This window comes from Choloepus didactylus, chromosome 1 (genome assembly GCF_015220235.1).
Source record: "Choloepus didactylus isolate mChoDid1 chromosome 1, mChoDid1.pri, whole genome shotgun sequence".
Lineage (NCBI taxonomy): Eukaryota > Metazoa > Chordata > Mammalia > Pilosa > Megalonychidae > Choloepus > Choloepus didactylus.
The window spans coordinates 241,237,177-241,259,722 of record NC_051307.1 but is presented as its reverse complement, the minus strand read 5'-3'; the positions used below and the strand labels follow the sequence as shown (position 1 = coordinate 241,259,722).

General features: G+C 38.6%; 1 protein-coding gene across 13 annotated transcripts in view; it reads right to left on the bottom strand.

Moving 5' to 3' along the window:
* The window catches only part of ATG7 (autophagy related 7), a 265,995-nt gene that overhangs the window by 141,878 nt on the left and 101,571 nt on the right, over positions 1 to 22,546 (bottom strand). For all 13 annotated transcript variants that reach the window (XM_037802033.1, XM_037802021.1, XM_037802012.1 and 10 more), the window contains one exon: positions 17,148 to 17,228. In XM_037802033.1, coding sequence (XP_037657961.1) covers positions 17,148 to 17,228 — 81 coding nt within the window. The remainder of the gene's footprint in view (positions 1 to 17,147; positions 17,229 to 22,546) is intronic.

The window sequence follows — 22,546 nt, the reverse complement described above, 5'->3', positions numbered from 1 at the left end:
GTTTTTGTCTTTTAACCACAGAAATTAGTGCATTTACATTTAATGTAATTTCTAATATATGTAGATGTAATTCTACCACTATTTCTTGTGCTTTGTATCTCTGTTCTTGTTGTTTCTCTTTTCCTTTAAGCTTCTTTTTTATTCCACTTTTCCCTATATTAATTGGATATTGTACCAATTTTTCTATTCTTTTAATGTTTGGTCTATTACAACATATGCCAGTTTGGATATATTATGTCCCCCAGAAAAAGCCATGTTCTTTAATGTGGGGGCAGATGTCTTTAGTCTTCATTAGGTTGGAACCTTTGGGTCAGGTTGTTTCCATGGATGTGACCCACCCAACTGTAGGTGATAACTTTGATTAGATTATTTCCATAGAGGTGTAGCTCTGCCCATTCAGCATGGGCCTTCTTTAGTTTACTAGAGCCCTATAAGAGCTCAGACAGAAGAAGAAAGCCGCTGCAGCCAAGAAAGACATTTTGGAGACAGCAGTTGAAAGCAGACTTTTGCTAGCTCAGAGTTTTCCTGGGAGAAACTAAGAGAACACCCCCAGACACCTAGAGAGAAATGCCCTGGGAGAAAGCCATTTTGAAACCAGAACCCCAGAGCAGATGCCAGCCACGTGCCTGCGCCTTCCCAGAAGACAGAGGTTTCCTGGACGCCGTCAGTGTTCTTCAGTGAAAATACCCTATTGTTGATGCCTTTCTTTGGACACTTTTATGGCCTTAGGACTATAACTTTGTAAACAAATAACCCCCCCTTATAAAAGCTAATCTATTTCTGGTATTTTGCATAATGGCAGCATTAGCGAACTGGAACACAACATAAATGCTTGACTTCTCAAAGTCAAATGTTAATATCTTTACTCTCCTCCAAGGTAATGCAAGAACCTCAGAACAGTCTAATTCCATGTACCTTAAAAACCTAATATTAAATTTTAAAAAGCAAGATACAAAAGAGTAAGTTTATAAATTCAATATTCCAAACCAGGCAAAACTAAGTGTTTTTTTTTAGGGAGGCAGATTTAGTGGGAAAACTATAAAGTAGCCTTATCACATAAGCCAGGAGAGTGGTTACCTCTAGGACACAAGTAGGAGGTTGTGATAAGGAAGCAGCTTTGTAGAGACTTCTGATATGTTTATGCTCTTAACTGGGTAGTAGTTATACAGGCCTTCACTTAACAATATAATAATATATATATATTCATTTTACTTTTCTGTATTATCTCCTCCCAACTTTTATACTTTCGTCGTGGATTTAAAATGTCTCTGTATTTCCTAACCCCATCCAATACTGTATTGATTTATACAATGTTCATTTAGTCTATCCATATATTTACTACTTTCTTTGCTTTTACTTATTTCTACAGAATTTACAGATTTCATTTCATTCTTGAATGATAATTTCTGCTGGGTTTGTAATTCTTTGTTGGTGGGTATTTCTTTCAGCACATTGAAGATATTCTTCCACCATTTCCAGATTACACTCTGCTATTAGAAGTCAACTGTAAATCTGACCACTACTCTAGAGAAGTTAGTGTCTTTTTCCCCCTCACAGCTTTCATGATTTCTCCTGGTTGTCTGTTTTCTGCAGTGTCATTATGACAGTCTAGGAGAGGATTTCATTTTATTGTTTTTTTAATTTGTTGGGCCTCTTGAATCTGAGGCTTGATATCTTTCAGCTGTTTAGAAATGTTTAATTAATCTCTTCCAATATTTCTATAGCACCATTCTCTTTCCCCATTTTTTTCCTCATACTCCAATTATGTAATAGTCAGACCATCTCACTTTATCCTCACTGTCTCTTTTATATTATCTTTTTGGTCTCTGTGCTTCAGTTTCTTCTAACCAACTTTCCAGTTCTCTAGTTTGTTCAGCTGTGTCTAATCGCCCATAAACCTGCTCAGCTTGTTTTGGTATTTTCAGTTCTAGAATTTGTATTGTTTTTGTTTGTTTGAATCTACAATGCCACTTTAGAGCTTTCAGTACTTGCTGAAACTAAAGTTTGGCTTTTATTTCCTTGACTACTACATGCAGAGTTGTATAAGTCCAAGATCTAAAATCCCCATGGTCTGTTTCTGTTATTTTTGCTTCTGCTGGTTCTCACTTACGGTGACTTCTCTCCTTTTGTGCCTAGTTACTGCTGATTGTGATTCGATAATATAACTGAGGAATTATTTATAGAAATAAATTGGACTAGGATCATGATATCTTCTTCTAAGGCAGTTTCACTGCTTTTACCTTGTACCTATGGGTTAGCTAAATGGAATCACCTTAATCTAAGTAAGCCTTAATGTTTCTGGGCCACTCAGATGATATGAAACTGGGCAGTAGCCATTGTGAGGCTAGTTTATTTCCAGTTCACCCTTACTCTGAAAGGAGTATCTTCAGGAGATCCCAGCCCATAGTGGGTAATGGTTTACAAGAGCTCCCAGGCTTGACAGGATCAAGATTCCAAATTTTATTCCTCTAACCTTACAAGGACACCAAAAGTGCAGGTCTGGCTCTCAACTTCCTTCTCTACATCACCAAACACCCACAATGCAAAAGTGGCCCAGTCCTAGGCTCATTCCTCTGTGTTCACACCCTCTTCTAAATCAACTGAATTTCTCACAATTAGATTTTTGATGTTTATAAAGATTTAAAAATTAATTCATCCAGTTTCTTTAGATGACTTCAGTAAGAGTTGGCTTAAATACCTAGCCTGCCACTAGTTCAGGTAGCAATCTCATAGCACTCTGTTACATCCCGGGTACATGGTCTTACCTTCCAACACCCGCCCCAAGGTGAAAAAATTCTATGTTTTTCTCTGAAGAATAGTGATAGTTCTTCTTGGTAGCAACTTGCCCTTACATAGTGCAGAAGAACTGTAAAGAATGAGGTTTCAAATTTCGAGTTCCTGCAGTTTATTCCTTCTATGAACCTCAACTAAGATATGTCTGCAAAATGGGACAGGGGAGACAATACCCCCACACGTATCAGAAGATCAGAAGAAGGAATGTAAAAGAGCTTAGAAGAGCCTACAAAATCAACAAAAATTACAATTTTCTTCCCTCCTTTCTCTGCCTTATGGGTGAACCATTCATCTACAGCTCTGGCTAATTCATCATGGCAGGTCAGTGATCAGGTGACATGTCAGGTCATTCATGAATGGCTGGCAACATTATAGAAGACACAATATTCCAGGGTCAACTAGAGAGAGATCTGTTGTATTATCTACAATTAATTTTTAAATTCTTGAACATAGGCTGTACATACTCTATCCCCCAGGGGTAGCTAGCATTTGAAATATTTTAATCAAGAATGCATATTCCAGGTGTGGCTGCTTGGCTTTTGAAAGACTACTCAGAAGTCTACCCTCCAGAGTCAGCCTATTATAAGTACATCAAGTATAGCTCTTTAAATCTACACTAGAGGGTTGCCTGATGAGTATAAAAGATGGTTGTGTATAATTTTTCTGATCAAAATAATGGTGTTCAAAATATATGGATTGACTGGAATTACACAGGGACTTCCAACTTTGTACATACATGCAGATTATAAGAATCCGACCAACCAGCAACCTACTGTCCTTGGCAGTGGTGCTCTGGGCCTGGGGCTATCCATCTCCAGTCCTGGGTTTGGACATTACTAGAAGATTCTACCACCTGATCTGACTAAATGGTTAGCTATGTCCTGTAACTAGAATATTATTACATCTGTCTCCACCGAACCTCTGATGTGAGAAATACACTGAAAGCACGACGGCTGGGGCTTTTCCCAGGCTATAAGAACAGGTTGAAAGACTAACTTTCATGCCTGCTTGCTAATAAATGTACGAATAAGTGGTGGAACTTGGTCTGAGACTTGATTTCATTGTAACAGACCATCTGGTAAGATGATAACATTTCATCATTGGAAGCTACAGATATATACCAAAAAAAAAAAAGAATTGCACCTTTGGGAGCAGTGAAACTGACTCAGCTCAATTTGCAAAAATTGCAGTGCATGAGATTTCCCAAATGAAACTTGTTGGGACATAACCTCAGTTTAGGAATATCATGATTCTGATCAATCTGATGCACAAACTTGCCATCCTGGACCCTCTAAGAGAAAGGCTGTTTTGCTTCAGTGGGGGAAACCACAGGAAGCTATTCAGACAGCCTTGGAGTGTGGGTTCTGCTGGGCCTGGGAACCTGCCCAAAATACCATCACTTGTTTCTTGGCCCCAGGAATGCAATGATGCCCAATATCTGGTTTTTGTTTTTGCTTTGTTTTGATTTCCCCAAAACCACGACTCTGTATTCTACTCAAAATGATGTCATTTAAACAATATCTGTATTTAAAGGAATAGAGGGAGGCAACTATCTTCCTTCCTTAAGTAAAAACAAAACCAAAGTATTTGCATTTTTCAAAACAGCGTTGTCTTGGATTCTCAGCACCTCCATGTCCCTAAGCTCAACATGTCTTTAAAAATGCTTAGGCTGAAAATTAACCAAAATGAGAAAGTGAACTATGTTTGTCATAATCAGTTTCTTTAGGAAAACTTTTAAATCTTTATCCCCACCCTCCATCTGTACTGGAGGGCACCTAGAAGTTGATCTAGTGCACACAATTTTCCTGATGATACCCGTTTTGTAGTCTGAAATGCTACCATAAGAAATACATGTCCCTGGATATCAGGATTCCCCTTTAAAAGGACAAGTCCCCCAAAGATAGTTAGCCTAATGGAGCTTAACCAATGGGTCCTCGAAGATGCTAAAGATTTAAAGTGGAATCACCCCCCATCCCCCAGTGAGTACAATGGACCTCTAAGTATGAATTAATCCTACCACATCACTAATTGACACATGTTTAACATGGCAGGTAAGTGAGCTGTAAGATGGAAATCCTCGACTTCTAAGAAATTTCTCCGCACCTAGTATTCTCTCTACCTGATAGACGGGAAGTTCTCTTGCTAGCCACTTCACAGGAAACCTGAAAGGACACTGGGAAAACAACCATAAAATGATGCCAAAGGAGCAGTGAAATGCTGCAGCTCCTGGAAAGATTAAACCAAGGCAGCTGATCCCTCCTTGTTGTGTTGTATCGGCCTCTCGCCCATTTCTAGCTGCAGCAAGAAAAAGCAAGATGGATGAGGCTGGAGAAAGGCTTCTGAGAAGAGGTGTGAGATGCTGAGAAGAACAACCGCCCTAAAGGGCAGCAGGCCTTGTGCTGGGCTCAGCACTGACACAGGAACTGCGAGCCTGGCTCTCTCAAGTCTCTGCCCCTAAAAGACCGACTTAAAGGGAACACAGCCAGGAAGCCCTTCCAAGGTTTATGCGAGCTCCTCTGAAGTTGTGGTCTGACATTGGGATGACTTCCGCCTCCAGGAAATAGGAGGATTTACCCCTCCTCCCCCACTACCCATGCTCCAGGAAACATGAAACCTCAGCTTCACTCTGGTTAATAATTAAAGCCCTAGATTAACAGCCTACTTGAAAAAGAAAAGGGAAAAGGAAAGAAAAAGACAAAGAACTGATCACCAACACATTACTATGTGCTCTGCCTCTTGAGGCCATGCCCTTTTTAAAAGAATTGCTCATCATTTCTTGTTCCCCTCCCACTCTGCTAACTCCTAAGGATGGAAAGTTTGCTATAGCTGTAAATTACAAAAAAGTGCATTTATAAAAGGCAATGGGAATGGCATCTGATTTCTGCTCACACAAAGGAGCAATCAAAAGCATGTACAGAGTGCCAATTACATGACTCCTGCATAGGAGTTCCCGTTTAATCATCATGACCACCAAAAAGGTATTTTAACTATTTTTCACACCTGAGAAAACTGAAGCTCAGAAAGTTTAAGATACAAATCCAAGGTTCCAGAATTAGTAGGTGGCTAGGTCTCCAAACACACTGCTCACTTCTATCTCATCAACCATATCAAAATTTCCTGTCATCTCTTAGCCAGTTATTAGTTCAAAAGATGAGGATAATTTGAGTTCCCTTCTTCTAAAGTTCTCACTTATTCAGGCCCACATGTCATTTAAGCTCTTGCAGTTCTTTTTAAGTTTTTAACTTTTTCTTGCAAATGTTCATGGCCTTTATTTACAACACAGGGATTCAAATGACTCTTGGCATCTTCCAAAAACAAATAAGTGTAACCACAAAGTTAGGATTTAAGGACCGATTATGATTACTGAATCATTATACAGATATTCCTTTTTACTTTCTTGTATATTAGGGCAGAGGGAAATATCTGAAACCTGAACTGTAATCCAGCTGCCTTGATCTCTGATAATGACTGTATAGCCTTTATCTTGTGCCCTTGTGATTGTAAAAACCTTGTGACTTACCTTCACTTGTGCCCATTTATCCAGTTTTTTTGACTTCAAAGTCTTATGATCACTAAAGACAGCCCCTCATGTTTATTAATGAAGGGTCTTGGGTCAGCCCAGAACTAAGCTACCCCAAGTCCAAAGTTATCTTGATAACTGAAGCTGGATCTAACCAAAATGGGCCCGCTTGACCTCCTCAGTAGCTTAGATGTTAACCTACAAGTCACCTATACCTTATTATAATACTAAAATTCATGCCCATCATATTAAGGCAGCCATTTCCTTACATATGTTCTGTGACTAAGCAAGTAATCAATCTGCTCATGTTCAATAATTAGATCACTTCTAATTACATAATCTGGGGCCATTGTACTCATTATCCTAAAACCTGCCCATCTTTGGATGCTATAAAACTATCAGAATTACTACAGACAGATTTTGGACCAATAGGCCATCTGTTCTCCTGTTCCACGCCTAGCAATAAGCTCTTTCTCTTTTTGAAACCCCAGTGTCTCAGGAATCGGTCATTTGATTGCATCAGGCAAAAGAATCCACCTCCTTGGTCCAGTAACACACACAAACAAAAAAACAAACCAACCCGCCCTCAAAGGTCAAGAATTCACCACTGCCAAGACTATTAAGAGATGTGACATCTGAAGCAATTTCCCAAGAAGCACTTGTCAACTGTTTTGAGCTAGCAAGAGAGTTGGAGTTAAGTGTATACCCTCCCCCAGGGTCTACTCTGAACAGGGGCCATTCCTTAGAACTTGCAGTCCTTTTGCAGAGAGTGAGCTACAGAATGACGCAAGTTTCATTTTGCAGGTATAATCCCAATCAGTGCCTACTCAACTAGTCTCAGTAACAGGAAGCAGTGAGCAATCAGGTTAAGAACAGCAGATGTTGTGAAGGGAAACTTTTCTCCTCTAAGAAAGGTGTGTGGTGTTTTTGTTTTTCAATTCTTACTCAAATAGATTTATCAGTAAGTCATTTTGGACTCTTTTTAAATCCATTTGTGCTACAATTCAAGTCAATCTTTGTCATTCAGGTCAAAATGAACTAACAAAGACAATCTGTATTATTGGCAATTTTATGGATGGTTTTACTCAGGCAACAAAATAAATGGTCTTCTTTAAGGAAAAGCAGCACTGAGCTCATGGTCCATGTTTGGGACCTGTGAGAGGTTTTAATGCAACAATGAGTAATTGCTTCTTACCTCAACTCCTTCTTTTGTTACCTTCTACCTCTAAGATCCTTCATGAAAGAATTGACATTAAAGGACAGGAAAATCTGAAGTACAATTAAGAAATGGGAGAAACCATAGTTCTCTCTTCCACTTTTACAAATAATACAAAAATATACTTTTGAATGGATTTCTAACCCAAGTTAGAGTGTCAAGTTCTTAAAAATATCCAAACGCTACAGCAAATCCAGGATCAACTGCAAAGACACCTAAACTGCCCAGAGTTTTGATGGCAGATAAGTTCTGACTACAAGGTACTGTGACTATTTAACATATCCTTCGAAGTAGGCCTCTTGGGGGACTGAGCAGTTATTCCGGTGATACTGCTATTTCTCAAGACACTGCTGAATATACACTTATGTAATGCTAAAATGGGTCCTCTAATTTGCAAAACATGATTATGTCTATTTTCCTGTTAACTGTTTACATTTGGCACATTTGCTTCTGTTTAAGGGTCACAATTGCTTTACAATTTTAGCCTGGTAGATACAAATTCTACCAAGATAGCTAACTTGGGTGGTGTGCTTTTATCAGAAATTAATGTTCTAGAAGACAAAAAAACATGCTGCCTTTCTTCACTGTTAAACAAAAACAAAAAAATGATTACGTAAACAGAATGATATGCCCAGCAATTGCACTTCTAGGTATCTACCCAAAATAACTGAAAACAGGGACTTGAACGGATATGTGCACTCCCATGTTCGTAACAGCATTATTCACAACAGCCAAAAGGTGGAAGCAACCCAAGATGAATGGATTAACAAAATGTGCCATATCCATACAATGGATTATTATTCAGCCATAAAAAGGAACTAAGTTCTACATACTTGAAATCATTATGCCGAGTGAAATAAGCCAGACACAGAAGGATGGTATTGTGATTATACTGATGACATATTTAGAATAAGCAAATTCATAAAGTTAGAAAATAGATCAGAGGTTACCAGGGGCAGGGGAAAATGGCCAATGGGGAGTTGTTGCTTAATGGGTACAGAGTTTTCTGCTTGGGATGATGAAAAAGTTTTGGTAATGGATGGTGGTGATGGGAGCACAACACTGCAAAGGTAATTAATGCCACTGAAATACACACTTCATAATTAAAATGGAAAACTGGTATATGTTATCACAGTAAGTTTGTTAAAAATGAAAAAGAAAACTCTAACAAAACTTTATGATGAAAGAATTACTTAAAACTTAAGAAGGCCAGGCACTCTAGAATTTATCACTATCGTCACATAAAACGTTATATAAACAAGTCATAATACAATAATTTGGGGAATAGGATGTTTTCCAACAGTTCTTTCACATCTTCTAAATGGCAAAAAGGCTATAGTGTTAAGTATTTTTAGAAATACCTGGACAGGATATTGGAAGGCCCTTTAGAAAAAATAAAATGGAGACATTAAAAAATCCTGCAGAGAGCAAGCTAAACCCTTCACAGAACTCAAAGCCAAAATGTGTCCTTTCATAAAATGTTAAGGCATTTATGATTGATGATGAATCCCAAAGGTTTCTTGTCTTAATATTCTCTGGAAATGACCTTCTGATATAATAACAAATCGTTGAAAGCATCATCTAAACATAATGAAGTAGTAAAAGCTGGAAAGAAGCTCAGCTGAATAATGGAATGTAACATTCAATAATAGCTACCATTAATAGTTTGATGATAAATCATATTTCCACACTAACAGGCAAAAGGGCTATCTGCTACTGTGTCTTAGCTGCCTACCAGACTGTACGCTCCTTGAGGGCAGAGGCTATCTTCTTTTCCCTCCTCCTATGTTGTTCCTTTATCAAATCATTCATTAATTTTTCTCACCATTCAAAACATATTTAATCAGTTTCTACTATTTTCCAGGAACTAGTTACCCCTTCCAAGCTAGCAACAACTCTTGGGTAAAGATGTTCAAATAACTACATACACAGTACTGGATGATATAATCATCTAGTGTAACTTTCCTACCTTGTTTAGAAGGATATCAGAAACTTTGGAAGTTGTCTATTCACTTTTGTATCATCCAAAAATATAAGATACGAGCTCAAATGTTTGTTGAATTCAACTGCTATAACAGTTACGAAAATAAACTCATTTAAAAATGTTTGGGTGTTTTAAAAATTCAATTTTTAAAATATATGTATATACAGATACATAAAATTTAAATTGTTTGCTACCCTTGTATGTACAAGCACATATGTTCTAAAAGATTTCTCAGTTCAAGCTGATGTTTCCCCGAACCATCCAAGAACCAGCAGTTACTTTCATGTTCATTCCTCCCTACAGTCCAAAGTTATTCAGGGTGAAGAGAGGAGGGGAGAGGAGGAGTGTATTATATAAATAAAAAAGAAAGTAGTCTAACAGATGATAGTTGGGGCTCTCTGCCCGTCAGGTGTCAAAATCAATGCAACCACTGGTGGGGGGAGAACTGACCCTTAGAGCTCCAAGCTGGGCATCTGCCCTTGGCCTCCCATTGGATGTAGCTGGATCTAAAGAAATGAAATAGCTCATCAAGAAACAATTCAATCTCAGATTATATCTCCCTTTTCTACAATTGAGGAAAATGAGATAAGAGACAGCAACTTTTCCAAAGCCACATGGAGAAGCCACTATGTGGCTGGCTGGAAAGAAAGAAAAACTCAGAGTAAGAGCTCTGTCCTTGGATCCACAGGCATGTTATGGGGTCTTCACGAAACCACCAAAACTATCTGCAAAACTGTGTGGCTCTGTGTTTTTCAGGGGAGCAAGGTTTGCAGCTTTCATTCAAGTCTGAACAAGGTCCATGACTCAAAATATTTAGGCACCACAGCAGCAAGGGATAGGTTTGGTGGAGGGGAAGGCTAAGCGTGAATAAGATTAGTTCCCAACTAAATGGAAACCAGTATTTCAATAATCTGAAAGCTGTGCATGAGCTAAGCTGCCAGTAGAACCATCTTAGAACACAGCCCTGAACTTTCTGGACTGGGTTGTAAAAGAGGTCCTGTAAGAAGAAAAAAAAAAAACAACAAAAAACAAAAAACAAAAACGTTTAGACAAGCTAGGCATGTCCTTGTGAACACAAGTGGCAGGGAAAGAATTAAGCTGTATAAGCTTTAACTGCTGATTAGGTGGTCTTCACAGACCACAGGTCAGAGGTAACAAGCAAAAGTTGAGTTCTCTGGAATCATGGAACAGGTTTTGGTAGAAATAGTTATGAGACATAACAGAAGGTTTCTGCAGCCTTTTATGTCTTTCAGGCTTCTCACTGTACCTGCCTCTCATTGTACTGCTCCTAAACAAACAATGAGCCCAGAAAGGGATCTGCACACCCCAGGAGACCCAATGTGATCACAGAGGTCTATGCTTTCTTCTTGTTTCTAATGTCAACAGCAGTCCCAGGAGTGGGCAAAGGCCTTGGTACTTGGTCACAGGGAACTGCATACACGTCAGCCATTGCAATTTCCCTGGGAAACAGAAAATATTTTCCCCACTATACGGATGAGGAAATTGAAGCAAAGGGAGAAAGGTCCAAGGTTTTTCAAGGAGGTGAAGAGCCAAGAGTTCTGAGGTTATGACTTGCAACTAAACACTCTATGCTGGCTCTGGCTGGATATTCCATCTCCATATGGGAACCAAGCAGTTCTGGAGATTGGGGAAACACTAGTTGCTAAGGACAAGATGTGGGATACACTTTACACCACACAATCATACATATGGAATCCATCTCACATTAAAATAGAAGACTTGAGGCCCTCACTGGGTAAAAGAGATAGGAAAAGAGAACCTGGGAGTTACTCATCATTTTCCAAATCAGAGATTTATGTCCCTTTTGGAAAGGAGAGGAAAGCTTGGCTGCAGCCCAGTTTTGAATAATCTTTGCCACTGAGAAGCTGTATGCAAAAATTCCTGGCACAAACTTTGGAGAGCTCTTCTGATTGGGCTCTGGCCAGTCCTTGTAAATGATTGAGATTTAAAACTCTATCAAATCAGAAGAGCAAGGAGCATCCTAGATGTAGCACCATAAATCCCTCTGCCTAAAGCTAATTTCAAAGTTAAAGTAGGAATGTTTGGAAAGAAAAATTATCTATGTGTACCTGGATAAGGTTAAAAAAAAAAAAAGTCACAAAGGGTAGAAAGGAAAGGTGAACAGTGATCAGAGTGGTTGGAATATGATTGTTATTTTTATACACTTAAATCTATTTTATGATTTTTCTGCAATTAAAATGCATTGCTTATGGAATAAAGAATAAAATAAAATTAGTAAAGGAAATATAAAATATGAAGTGTAGTAACTTAGAGAGGCAACACAGAGCCAGAGCTAAGCTTATCCAACTGACTCATTTAAAGAAAAAAGAAATGGAGGTGGTGGGGTAGGGGTGGGGTGGGGGGTTACGGACACCTTGCTCATAGTCCTTCAGCTGGTCAATGAGGGATGCACGGCCAGGTCCCTGGAAATTCCCTGACTCCCTGGCCTCCATACCACCCAGTTGCAGCGGCTGTATTTCTTAAGACTAGGAAACCCCCTAAGTTTGGCACTAGGTGAAAAAACTTTATATGGAATTGTAAAATTCAGAACAGCAGCCTCAAATGTTACACACAAGGCATGAGATTCTGACTCAATGAATGGCCTGAAATCAAAATGGTGCTCACCAAGACAAAAGGACAGCTTGTAGGGAAATAGGTATCCGAGACTCAGACACAGCCACTGTACTGAACAACTTCACAAATGTGCCATATTTTCTTGCCTCTAGCTATTTACATGGTACTCTCTCTTCCTGGAGTGCTTTCTTCTTGTCTTCTCTCTTCCATGTCTTTCTACAAATTCCTACTCATCCTTTCACATCGACTCAGAAGTCGCCCTCTGCAAGGCCTTCCCTGATCTTTTCCGTCTTGGCAAAATTAATTGGTACTAAGGAACCACAATGAGAGCAGAGCCTTGCCTACAGAGCATATTGAATGTAATGAGATCACTCTATTGGTTTATAGGCCTGGCTCACCCTCTAGATAGCGTTGGTTGAGGGCAGTGGCTATTTTAATCATCTTTGTATCTCTGGCATGCAGCAAGGACTCAAATGTCAATTGAATAAATGAGAGCCTGCTAAGAGAGACACAGCAAGACTAACCTTTTCTTCCAAATCTACGATTTACCTTTCAATTCTCTACTTTGTACATTTGCAGAGTTCTTAGGCTACAGGGTACCTTGGGACAGAGGTTTTTCTCAGAGAAAATTTAAATAGCCGAGTTTAATTTTGGTACTGCACCCTTTACTTCAGTAACAAGTGAATATGATGGAGGAAAGGTAGTATTATATAACATCAAAAGATAAATTGGCAGGTTGGCCATGACAAAGGCCAAAAATACTTAATTTACCCTACGATAATAGCAGCTCACATTTATTATTTCTGCACCACCTTCTGCCTAGCACTTCTCAAAACACACATACACAGATGCACACAAAAAGCTAACAAATCATTTTGAGAAGTTTAATTATAACCCATCAATACTGCCACAGAAGATCCCATCTCACAGTAAACACCAGAATGAGTATATTATTAGGGTTGCTAATCACTAATTAAAATCTCAAGATCAGGTTTCTGGGCACATCTTGCTACATCTGTGCAGTGGGAAGGTCCCAGATGGTATGCAAACCACATTTGGAGCCTGCTTCTTCATAACAGACTGCTCCTGCAATTTCACAAAGGCTGTGAATGACAGAATTGTGCAACAAAATCAAGAGCACACCATGCCGGACTCTGCAGGCCTGATGGAAGTTTCTAGTCAACTTCTGTGTCCCAGAAGCAAGGCGATTGTGGCATAAACCACTAAAAGGTGCCTAGCTTGATGACTCATAGGGAAAGAGAATAGTCACAATATTCAGCATTACTCCGGGCCCCTCCCATTCCAGGCTTGACTGGGACAGGGTATGAGGGAACTTTCTGGGGTGACGGAAATGTTCTATATCTTGATTAGAGCGAAGGTTATATGAGTGTAGACAGCTGCCAACACTTAGAGAATTGTTCTCTTGAGATTCATGAATTTTACTGTATGAATTCTACCTAGAAAAAAAGAACTAAGAACAGATATTAAACTCTAGTTACTGGGTTTACTTTCCGCAGATTATGGGCTAGTAGTTTTTTTAAACTACTTTCTGAGTATTCTAGACTTGAGTAAGTGAATAAATACATTGCAGGTAATGAGAGTCAGCTATTCCACTGCCGGGGATGGTAGTTACAAATATGGAAAGGGGGAAATTCACATCACCAAAGGGGATAAAATACATTATGCACCTCCAGACATGAGGCTACAGCATCACTTCTTTGCCAAAAATTCATAACCTGAATCTAATCAGGAGGAAACTTTAGACAAATCCAAATCATGGGGAAATTTCACAAAATAATTGGCCTGTACACTTCAAAATGTTGAGGTTAAGACAGACAAGAAGGGCTAAAGAGCCTTCCCAGATTGAGGCAAGCCAAAGAGACATGACAACTAAAGGCAACACTTGATCCTGAACTGGATCCTCATCCGAGATGGCGAGAGGGTGGGAGGGTGGAGACTATCCAGAACACTGTTAGTACAAACAACTACATTTGAAGTATGGACGGTGGGCTAGATAATAGTATTGTACTGACATTAAATAGCCTCAATTTGATAAGTATATTGTGTTTGGGTAAGAGAAGGTGCTTGTTCTTAGGAAAGATACACTGATGTATTTAGGGATAAAGGAGAACAATGTCTACAACTTACTCTCAAACGGTTAAGAGAAAATACATATATATACATACAAGCAGAGAGAAGTGAAAGAAAAAGAACAGGAAGAGATAGAAAGGTAGAGAGGAGAGCAGGCATATAGACAAATGGGGCAATAAGTAAGTATGACTGGTGAATCTGGGTAAAGGGTATATAGGAGTTCTTTGTACTATTATAATTTTAAGCTTACAAAGAAGTCATATAGAAATAAAATGTTACAAAAAAAATACCTCAAGCCCCCAAAAATATTTCGGTAAAAGGCTAATAAGAACAAACTAACCTAATATCTTACAAGAAATTCTTTCAGAATATTGGTTTCAAAATTATACTCTGGTAGCAACTTTACAATATTCTACTTGGCTCTGAACTCCTTTTGAGAACTAAAAACATAGCTTATATAGCTGATAAAGTTTTTGAAATTCCACTGGCAGATACAATCATTCTAGAAAGTTTTGCAATGCAATACACAGAAATTGGGATGAAAGCCACTCTGGGACCCCCAATCCTATCCCCCACCACCACCGCTGCATCCCTCAAATTTTTTTCTGCAAGATGAAACACTTCACCTGGCCATATGCCAAGTTAAGACCAAATAGGTAAGAAACAATTTGTGAGTAGCTGATTTGTCCTGTCCTAGAAGCAGGGAACCACATTCTTCTCCATCTCCAGCCCTACAAAGGGTCTCTACTCACTATAGATAAGGTAATAAACAAGAGCATTTTTAGCAGAACTTATTCTGTCTCCCTAACCTTTCCAACTGTATTTGTGGTTAAAGGGCCTTGGTTCTAGGAAAAAAAAAAAAAAATACTGAAAATATTGCAGGAAAAAATTACTTCATGAATGTCCAAGGAGAGTTGTGAAAAAGTCATTTTTAGCTCCAAAGAATCTTTTTGAAACAATGACAACTATTATGACTCAGTTCAGAAAATATGGTGCTAAGTATGCATTAAGAAAAATTCACATACATAGAGATGAAAATGTAATTGGATTTGTCATTTCAAAGTATTAATGTTAGGTTTGCAAATAATAGAGAATGACATTCACCCAAGCCAATAAAGAATTTAGCCAAGTAAGTAAATGCTGTGTTTCTACTGTTAGGAAATATGTGCACCAACGAAGCAATCTTTTCAGCACAAAAGAAACTTAATACACAGACCACATGAAAAGTGATCACTATGGGAATAGCACAGCTGTTAAAATCCAAGTCAATTTGTATTAAATCGTCCAGCATATTTTTGTAAAACAGGACTCTTCAAATGACCAAGAGGAAATACTTGGTAACAAAAAGTGATAACCTATATTTAATTTAATGCTTACAATAAGTGGGAAAGAAAAATACAGAGCTATTCACTTTTAAAGAATATAAGGGACCTCAGTTAACTGATATGCTCATGATTCTTTTATGAAACAGTATCTCAAGGGCTAATTTAATTAGAAATAGAACAAGGAAGAATGGGTGTCGGCATTTCACCTACAGAACCCAATTATCTTTATTTCATTGACTAGTGAGACCTACATAAAGCGGTAGGAAAACTTCTGACGCCTGTGCCAAATGATTTCATTATGAAAATCAACACTGCCAAGTTATTTTGAGACCAATTAGCTCAGTCATTCAAAGAAAAAAAAAATTGTTCTCCACCAAAGAGTATATAATCCTAAAATTTGTATTTCTGAAGACAGAAATGCATATAGCTATTCTTGAGGCCCTAACTTGAGTGGATAACAGATACCTTAAAGAAACTACAGAATGAGCTCATGGGTAACTACTGACAAATGGTAAGCTTTAAATCTTACCATAGGCACTTGGGAGGCATAATGAGAAAACATGTTCAAAAGCAAAAAGAGGAGGGGAATCATTCAATTTTTGAGCACCTAAATTTAATCAAATTGATCAACATCGCTTGCCAAATCTGAGTTAACTTTTTTGAGGAACTAGGCAGGATTGTGCTTCTCATATGAGAAGCATAAGTCGAGTTTTCAAAGAAAGCTGTCAACTCAGAACAGAGAGAATTTTCCAAGACATCAATCCTTTCACACACTTAGAGGTGTGGGCACACTGCAAAGAATTCCGAAATTATAATTGAGAGGCCATAGTTTGGGATTTTGCACAGCATTTCTACATGAAAATCTTTACTTATTAAGAATCATGAGGTTAGAAAGCCCAGGTTCAAATCATTGGACATCGGAGGGCTTAAGGAAGCACCCAAAAAGAAATCAGCTGTAACATATAGTATATGTGTAAAAATAACACAGTATCGCAAAGCCTATTTAAAAAAAAAAAAAAAAAAAAAAAAAAAAAAAAGATGCCATCACTGTAGTCTTGAAATATATCAGCCAGTTCCCATTACAACTGAGGGCAAACCAGCTCTATTTTTAGAGCCTCTGGAAAGATCAAAGCTGAAGGGGCCCTTTTATTGGCTCTGCAGGCAGGTCCCTAATCTCTGTTTATTCTTTCTTTGTTATTATGCAGATCTCCAAAAGACATGCAGCTGAAGACTGCCTGCTATCTCCCATCCTTTGAGTAACACTTAAAAATTGCTCTATGATGATCAGTAAGAGGGGGGAACCCTCTGGGGTAGAACAAAAACTCAGAATAGTAAATCTCAAGGTCAAGGCAAAAATTACTGTGATGCAAGTATTGATACAGAGCTAAAAATATCTAATTCAGTCTCTGTCTAAACACTATAAACCAAATTTTTTTCAGGCTGGCTTCTCTGTGAGATTAAATACAGATAAATGAAAACAAGAAAATCCTTTTCGGTTTTTTAGACCCTCCTCCTCCCACAAACAAAGCCCTGAGTTGGTTTCAATGACTGGCTGGTAAGGCAGAGGTCAAATGCTGACGGCTCACTTTTAAAAACAAGTCCTTTAAATGCAAAATGACTTACTTTGGAAGAACAAGCTGTACATTTGTCAAATGCTAGGCTGACAGGAAGGACATTATCAAACCGCGACAGAAATCCCCGGATCTAAATAAACAAACAAAAAAATTCACGTCAGGCACAGAATAACCACACCTTTAAATGCATGTCCAGTTTCTAACAAGACATGGGAAATGATTACTGTGGTGGCCCTAGCAGAAATGAAGTTCAACATGAATTTTCTCCTTTGCGCTATAATCAGTTCGGGGAAAAACAATATTAATATTAGTTCCCTTATTTCATTAGGAACCAGGGCCTACAAACTTTTCAGATAACTGAGACCTAAAAAACAAATTCATGTCAAAATACAAAAAGAAAACTGCAAAATCTAAGGTACTGTTTGAATAAATATCTTCATAAAAATAACAGGTCAGCTAGTTTCCTATGACTCAACTCTCATACGTAAGATTGGGTGAATATGGGAAAAGTGAATTTCCATGCCATAATATCGGGTGGGGCTTCCCAATGTGAGAAGGCAAAAAATGGTCCTAAATACATATCAGGTTATATGCTTGATTTGGAACAGAGAGAAAGAAAAAGAAATATATCACTAAATTTATGGGGAAATGGCACCACCTTGAGCACAAACGCTGGACTACAACTAATTTACATTGACAGAATACCAGGCATATCAAACCATGATTGAAGTAATTTATTCAGAATATTATACCTCTAAAATTACACTTAAGCCAAAAGGGGAGTTTTAATCTGTTGTATATATCATTAAAATGTTCTTACTAAAAAGAAGAATGATCTCTAAAGTCTCCACAGAACTCAACATTTAGAATGAGCCAGACAATAGGATGCTTCATAAGTGAATTAATTTGATCTTCCCAATTACCCCCCTAGCTTCACCTTGCCCATTTTATGTTGAGAAAACTTGGGCTCAAAAAGGATAAGGAACCTGGCTGAAGTAAACTGTAAGTGATAGCCTGACTCCAAACGGGGCCTTAACACAGGCATGTGAGCTGCCTCTCTCCCTAATAATATCACAATGGTCTTTAACATTAGGTCTCATCACAACTTCAACAGATTCACTCAAATAAAGTACAAGAACCAACCTACTCGCTCCTGTTGCCCTTAGCCACCCAACCAACACCTTCCGACCCCTACCCCAAAATCCATCAACAAAACTCCGCAAACTGTTTCAAGACAGGCTTTCTTTTGAGTTGGGATAACTCTGTTTTTACCCACATTGCAACTAATTGTACCTGCAAATTTATCGTTGGAAAATCTAACCTTGAAGGAAATGCCTCTAGCTGGTAATTTTTTAAATGTCCTTATCAATATGCTATATGACCTCAATGTAATCCAAGATCCTAAGAGAGTCTGGTAGAAATTATAAACTAGCTTCTTATTGTGACCCTTTGAAAATTTGATAATCTTTCAGTTCCATGTTCTCCAGGAATGTGGTAACTATTTTGTAATAAGGGTCCCTAGATCTTTGAAGCACAGAATCATAAAAGTTTGCTATTCAGGACTTCTTGGCAGAAGAGACTTTAATGGCAAATCACAAATGGGAATGCTAATATTATCATCTGGAAGTTATAGGCCCAAAAGAATGTTCACAGTGAACCTCCTCTATACTTGAGTTACTTGTTAAAAATTGAGTTACTTTTATATTAAATTTACTTGGAAAAATGTTCCATATTTTCCATTAAAATGTTCAGTAACATGGCCCACATGTTGAGGCCTCAATAAATGCTTCAGGAAAGGGTTTTTTTCATTCTTTTCTCTTACAGGTTATATCAAGCACAGAAAAAGACTGGCAATTTTCTCTGCTAAATTTTCTCATTATTGGAGGTGTCTCATGAAGGAAAGGTAGCAAGCAAACTTGGTTAGGAGCAGAAAGGAAGAGAAAAAAAAATGAAGGAAGGAAAGCGAAAAACAGCAGGTGGTAAGAACAGAAGAAGAACATGGAGACGCCATGACTGTACTGGCTGAGAATGGGCCAACTTGCCATTGTTTAGCAACTCCAGACAGCTCTTTACCAGGAAGCTGTGATTCATTTTCTCAGGAAATGAGGGAGAACAACATCTGTGCGTGAGGGCATTTGAAACTAAATAGTCCCAGTTTGGGGGAATGGCAAAGAGGAAACCCTTCTCCTCAAACCTATTGCCGTACACTCCTAAATGGTGATCTCCACCTGTTGGCTCTCTCCCTTCCATTTAATCCAACAATCTCCTGCCATTTCCCTAATACACAGCTCTCGGGTGACCAAATGAATGTCCTTACAAGGGCATTCTGGGCCCAGCCTGGCTTCGTAGTATCTTCGCCACTGGATCTTTTCACAGGCTCCATGTAACTGCTGAACCACAAAGACATTCCTATTTTCCTGACCTTGCCTCATGGTGGGAATTCTGTCACTTAGGATGCTTCCTTCTGGAATAGACATATCCAAATCCTCATCTTCCTTAAAATCCACCCAGCTCCAACACACTTCTTTAATAAATCCTCTACCTACCTACCTACCTGCAACCTAGAAATAAGGTCTCCAACCTCTGAAATTCTTCTTTTGGTCTTTATCACCAAATACCACTTTTTAAAACTCTCTTATAAGCACTAAGTTTTCATATCTAAGTCCATCTTTTGACAAGGAACACTATCAAGAACTTCCCTCAGGAATAAAACAATGATGTCCATTCTTCCTAACCACCAAATTGAAGGCCTACCAAAGCCAAAACAAAACGAAACCACACAGAAATCAAAAGTAGCAAAAATCACATTCTAGGGGTTCACTGCATTCAGCAGCCTTTACTGGGCTGGCTGCCTAATCATCATCCTTCGACTGACTTTCAGAAGGTAACACTCTAGCTCATAATAATACACATTTTCCATTTGTTGTTAAATTTAAAATATTTTTTAAAACTTTAAGGAATTCACAATCAATTGCCTGACTCATTTTGATGTCATCTATGTAGCATATAAAGGTTAGGATGGCTATTTGCAAAGCACATGACTAGGTGATATTGACCTTCAGTATTTAATTTTCTTCCAAACAGTATAAAATATCCAAAATCAAAAATTAATTGACCATAAATGTCAGGGTTCATTTTGGTATGCAATTCTATTCCATCGATCTGTATGTTTACCCTTCTCTTGATTACTGTAGCTTTGGGAAGTGTGTCCTCCAACTTGGTTGCTCTTTTTCAAGACTGTTTTGGCTTTTATGGGTCCCTTGCATTGCCATATGCATTTCAGAATCAGCTTATGTGCTATAATTGTTTTGTATTTCTCTTGCTTCTAGAGGGCATGGCACAGCTATTTGTATTTATCCACAGCACACTGACTTGCTCATAAGACATGCTCAATAAATCATCAATCGAATGGACAAGTAAAACACAAACTTCCCAAACCTGCAAAAGTATTTTTATCTGAACCATACAGAGAAAATAAAGCCCAGATAAACCTCAAGAAAAACTCTAACTTATCACCTTCCACATTTTCCTGACAATCTGAACCCTCTGCTCACCATCAGTGCTTTATAACTCTGGTATTATCAATGCACTGAGTTTATACAATATGCTTTGCATTCCCCCAATCTTAAAGGAAAAGCATAAAATTTAAAAAACAGAAGTTGCTACTTAATTTTAGCGCCTTCCTTTGACATACCTAGCAGTCCGAAGAGCAGTCTAACATCCAGGTAACCAATGCAGAAGTCCTAAAAAGTATATTCACACCTATTTACAGAGAGGCTGGCTCCCAACTCGCAGTCAAAGAAATTATAAGGCTCTGTCCCTTGCTTGGGTGGAGAAGAATTTACTATGATCCTTCCTCTTGTAAGTGAGCAAAGGATATTAAGCAGTGTGTTCCCTTGGTGTTTTTCCAAGCTTGCCTGATCTGAAGAATCACCTGGAACTTGATTCATAAGGCCTGGGGAAAGGCCTGTCAATCTGTCTGTCTAAATGAGAGCCCGCAGTGATTCTCACCAGGCAAACGTGTGCAACACTGTGCTTTCAGTTACCATCCTCATTTACACTTTCCCATGGTGTTCCCTGTATCACTCAACATCACCTGTTAGAGGTAAAAAAGCAGCTGGAAGTGGTTAGCAAGCCTCTAATTCTTCACACGTTTTTAAAAAATATAGCACTACCACACGAGTTGTTAAATTTAGCCCATATCTCAATTAACACGTGCATTATAAGATTTATAAAGTGATATCAAGGTTATTTCTCCATCCACACAGGAACTAAAGCCTTTTGACACTGCTCAAGGAAAGTTCTCTAACTTTGGGAGCTGCCCACAGCTTACTCTCCCTATGGGAGGGTAGATATTTTTTTTTTAATTAAATTCTACCTATAATAAGAAAAATAAGCTAATGACTGAAAACAAAAGAGAACACAAATAATAACCCATACTCCCACTGCATTTCCCTATTTAAAAAAAAATGTAAATACTTAACTTCCTTTTAAACAGCTTCCTTTGAATACTGGCTCATATACAAATCAGGTCGGTGGTTGCCCCGGGCCAGGAGTGCAGACATTGACTAAGAAGAGGTACAAAGGAACTTTTTTGGGGCGATGGAAAAAGTCTGTATCTGGTTTGTAGTGGTCATTATACATGAGTGTATAAATTTGTCAAAACTCATTAAGCTAACACTTGATTTCTAAAAAATAGTTTATATTCTTGATTTAAAGCAAAGCAGGAAGGTAGAAAATGAAAAGGAGGAGTCACAATTGTCCCCAAACCCTTACCCCAAAGATATTCACCAACATTAGCTTCCTGTGTAGCCTTATAGAAGAAAGACATTTTAAGCATAAACTAGCTATACAACATATGTACTTCTGCTGCCTCCTGAATATTTACAAATATTCTGGGAATGACAGAATCTAGAAGAAATATAATTACCTGCGGTTTCCTGGCTCCCTTTCCACTCATCACTTCCGGGCCCGAAAAAAGGGTCAAAAGCAGCTTGAGTTGACATCCTTGTTATCAGACAGGACTGAAGCACTTGGTTGTAGTTTTGAGTTCAGCTAAAAGGGCCTTATAAGATCAGGCCTCACCAGGAGGAGTACAAACACGGCCGAAAATACGCAAAAAGCATCAGAACAGGGCTTTTAAATGGTCTTTTGGCCTCCCACTGGGGGTTGGGGTTGAGGTGGAGGGGGGTGGGTCTTGGCCGTAATTCACTGGGTACACCTGGGCCTGTCTCATTAGCAGGCACAAGTTCTCCAGCAGAAACAGCTGTTTCGGCTAGGAGCATGCACTGGGGACAAGGTGTCAAGGGTCCTTTTGCAAAGCACAAAGAAGCCAAAGTTATGTTCGGAGAGCAAAACTGATTCCGTGTTACCCGGAGGCGTTATGTACTTTGTCCCGTATGATGCAGTGGCTCTCAGATGCCTAATGTCCTTGGGGGACCTTCATTC